This window comes from Desarmillaria tabescens (assembly GCF_030435595.1).
Source record: "Desarmillaria tabescens strain CCBAS 213 chromosome Unknown EV420scaffold_597, whole genome shotgun sequence".
Lineage (NCBI taxonomy): Eukaryota > Fungi > Basidiomycota > Agaricomycetes > Agaricales > Physalacriaceae > Desarmillaria > Desarmillaria tabescens.
The window spans coordinates 1-4,114 of record NW_026848896.1 but is presented as its reverse complement, the minus strand read 5'-3'; the positions used below and the strand labels follow the sequence as shown (position 1 = coordinate 4,114).

Here is a 4,114-nt window from a genome sequence, read left to right as displayed (position 1 = left end):
TGGAGGAACAGTGAAAGTAGAAGACATGGTTAGGAAGAAATTTCGACTCAAGGGTTTGAGTTCGAATATACTGTTAGGATCATGCCAATAGGATTGCGGCAGTAAGTGCACGTAGCGGGATGCCGCGGGATGCGTCGGGCGTAGGCGAAGCTATTAGCAACGTCACCCCTGAGCCGAAGCCCTAAGATGGATACGGACGGAAGTCCGCGGAGTGGCAGAGACGAGGTAAAAGATAAGTCCAACGGATCGGAGTTCCGCGGACTGGAGAACAAGAGTTTAGACTTAGAGTCAGAGAGAGAGAGATTGGGCTGAACCAAGTTGATATTCGAACTGAGTATCTACAGTGTAATTCTAAGGCTTATATACTAGTTAGGAGTCTGATCTAGTTCCTACTCGGAGTGGTCTACATTCTAGGGTTGTCAGAGGATGTATTCTACCGGTCGGTAGCCGATGGGGTCCGATGACATGTTCGCTACCGATGTCGGGCTATTGATAAATTAATATGGAGAAGTGAAATATAAAATGGAATATGAAATAGAATATGAAATAGAAACTGGGAATCGGAATCCGTAGGCTTCCGGGCTGTGGTTTGTTGGGTTGAGTGGAAGTCGGGTTTCCGTCGGCATGCTCGTTACAGATTTCGAGATTTGGACTGGACCACTCTAACCTTCAATACTTCCGCAAACTCCAGAAACTCAACCGACGACAAGCGCGATGGGTAATGGAACTAGCGGAGTATCAATTCACTCTGCACCACAAACCTGGAGCTCAAAATCGCAAGGCGGACCTCCTGTCGCTGAAGAGCAGACCACGATCAAGGGAAAGGGGACAATCGAGACATAGTCGTTCTCAAGGCGGAACATTTCAGGGCCTTAACCATGCCCACCGCGACGGACCTACACGAGAGAATTAAGATTGCCACACATGATCCTCAGTCGGTGGGACCAGGGAATCTCGGATTCGCTCAATCACGAGAAAGGGATTTCTCGAGACCAAGGGCTACTGTGGTACGAACGGGCGCATATACGTTCCAGGGGATCGTCAGGCTGAGAGGGGAGATCATAAGCCTCAAACACGACCATATCACCGCAGGACATCCAGGCATCGAGAAGACAAAAGAGCTAGTCCTCCATGACTATTGGTGGCCACGAATGCGTCGGGACGTGGAAACCTATGTAAAGGGATGTGACGTCTGCCAGCGAACCAAAGCGGATCAGTCACCCAAGGAGGGCCCCTCTCCATCCCAATGAGGTTCCAGTATGACCCTGGACACACATTTCCGTCGATATGATCACCAAACTCCCAAATTCTAAAGGGTTCGACTCGATACTAGTCATCAGTGGATCGTTTCTCAAAAGCCATCATCTCCATCGCATGCACCGAAGAACTCACCTCTCTAGGCTTCGCCAAGATCCTGAGGGACTACGTCTACATCCCTTATGGGATAATGCCGGAAAAAGTCATTTCAGGATCGCGGCTCAGTTTTCATCTCCAAATTCATGAAAGAATTCTATCGACTTCTTCGCATTGAAGGAAATCCTTCCACCGCTTACCACCCTCAGATGGACGGGCAAACCGAGAGGGTTAATCAGGAGATCGAGAAGTACCTTAAAATGTTCGTCAACGATCGACAAGATGATTGGAGCGAATGGCTATTGCTAGCTGCGTTCACCCACAACAATCGCCAGCACTTGGCGACGGGATACTCTCCCTATAAAGTCATCTTCGGAAGGGACGGGGAAGTTATTAAAAAACCCCAAGGAGTAGCCGCGGTCCCAGCAGCGGGGAAAATGGTGGAGGAAATAGAAAAGGCGCAGAGTGAGGCGAAGAAATCACTAGAAAGGGCGGCGGAATCGATGAAAAAGGCCTATGACAAGCACAAAAGTGCCGCCATCGATTACCAAGTTGGAGATAAGGTATGGCTGGACACAACCAATATCAACCTCCCTTGTCCAACAAAAAAACTGGGGGATCGGCGAGTCGGCCTGTTCACTATCCTCGCCAAAAAGGGGACTTCAGCGTACGAATTGAAGTTACCCCCTGCTTGGAAAATCCACAACCGGTTCAACGAATCCCTCTTGACTCCCTACATTGCCCCCACTTTTCCAAATCAACCACATCCTGAAAGACCACCTCCAGAGCTGATTGACAATGAAGAGGAGTACAAGATTGAAGAAATCGTAGAGCAGAGGGACAAAATCGTCGGACGCGGAAGAAACCGCCGAACCATAACCGAGTACCTCATCAAGTGGAAAGGTTACCCAATGGAGGAAAACTCTTGGGTCAAATGTTCAAACATGGCTAACGCCGAGGAGCTGGTCAATGAATACGAGGCGAAAATTCAACGCATAACAGGAAAGATAACAAGAGCCGATAATGGGTTGTCGTATAACAGCGACACCCAACAAGACTCTTATCCCTCTTCCTTCTCAGCACCATCGATTACGACCAACGAAGCAGACGGCATACCCACAATCGAACCCGAAGTTGACGACGAATCCGAAGTCAACCTCGAAAATCTACAACGAATCCATGAAAACTGGGATTGGGGTAGTAACGAGGAAGACGCCGAGGATGACTCCAGCGCCTACTACACGGAATCCGCGACGCAGGAGGAGAGCTCAAGCTCATTCAGGACGAATGAGTCTTAAGGAGGGGGTAATGTTACGATTCATTCTTTTCTTTTTCTTTTCTTACGTATTCCTGCTTACCATATGGTGTGATTCCTATCAGACAGTTCCCACAGTACTATTTTTAGTCTACCAAGCATGTATTTAAGTAAAGCCTCAGCTGGCCTAAACTCCAGCTTCAGCTAAGGTTTAATCTACCTAACTCAAAGCTCCCCGCTTCGTGAACTATCTAAGTTCGCACCTGGCTCTATTCCATCGTCTTTGACCTCCAAGTTTATCGTCCACCAAAGTGCGAGTGGCGATCCTTGGTTGATCTAAGCCGATAAGAGTTAGTGGCTAATACCACTGCCCACACTTGTCCAACCATTACTATTGAACACATACTCCTAACATGTCATCGACTATGTCGGGAGTTACAATCCTCCCCGATACCCATAGCCACTTCAACAGGAAAAACTACGCCTCATGGAAACTTCAGCTTACTGAACTATTGAAGGGGAAAGGATTGTGGGGGTACATAGAAGGTACTATACCCTGCCCTGCCGCCTCTGCGACTTCTGCGAGTGAACCAACAACTACTCCACTACCACCAGACCCCACACCAATCTACTCTTTGAGCCCTTCCCATGACGAATGGACGTTCCGTGATCAGCTAGCTCATTCCCACATCGTTCTCAATGTTCTTGACCCTATCGGACTAGGGGTAAGGACCGACGGGACAGCGAAGGAATGTTGGGATTCTATCATCGCTGAACATGCCAAGAAGACTGACATGGCTCTCTCCGAGGCTGAGACGTCCTTGAATGCAGTCAAATTCGATAGCAATGGTGATATTGATGCCCATGTTGCAGAGCTCCGTACAAAGAGACGTGCCGTTAATGATCTTCGTGCCACCCCTCTCACAGACCAGGAATTCCGTGGTATCATTATTCGCTCAATTCTCCCAATGGCCAACTGGATGCCTATCCTCCCAAGCTTGTATCAGCTGTCTAGCTCCACAGATATAATCTCCCACCTTCAGACCCATGCTGCTACCTTACGCGTGGTGGGTAAAGGCCCCACACAGTCCCAAGCATTAGCGGCCAGATCTTCTACCATCGGATGCTCTAATCCTGGCTGTAAGGCACGAGATAAGAGCAAACATACTGCGCAAAACTGCTATTGGCCAGGTGGGGGAAAGGAGGGACAATTTCCCCCTAATTTCGGCCGACAGAGACGGGCTAACCATGTAACCGTGAACACTTCGGCCAATACACCAAGGCATTTCGTTCTCGCTGCGCGTGTCGTTACTCTTGAGCGGGAACGGGACGAGAATGGGATCATCGTTGAGGACGGGGAGACAGGGAGTCATGTCTATGAGTGGAATGGGACCTGTTCTTTCTGGCAATGGGATGAACCTGAGGGAGATGATTCAGCTTCCACAGCATCTTCCGAAATGGCTGAGGATACCTTTGACGTTGAAAGTGTGGGCTCCTCTGCCACTG

At 49.1% G+C, this 4,114-nt stretch overlaps 2 protein-coding genes across 2 annotated transcripts; both read left to right on the top strand.

The window, feature by feature from the left end:
• Positions 1 to 3,033: 3,033 nt before the first annotated feature.
• Positions 3,034 to 3,384, top strand: EV420DRAFT_1287439 (uncharacterized protein; the record flags this gene model as incomplete). The annotated part of the gene is made up of 1 exon (XM_060468334.1): positions 3,034 to 3,384. A coding segment is annotated over one exon (351 nt), but the record flags the coding sequence as incomplete, so codon positions are not given.
• A 237-nt stretch (positions 3,385 to 3,621) lies between these two features.
• EV420DRAFT_1229635 (uncharacterized protein) lies at positions 3,622 to 3,951 on the top strand (the record flags this gene model as incomplete). The annotated part of the gene is made up of 1 exon (XM_060466531.1): positions 3,622 to 3,951. A coding segment is annotated over one exon (330 nt), but the record flags the coding sequence as incomplete, so codon positions are not given.
• Positions 3,952 to 4,114: the final 163 nt, after the last annotated feature.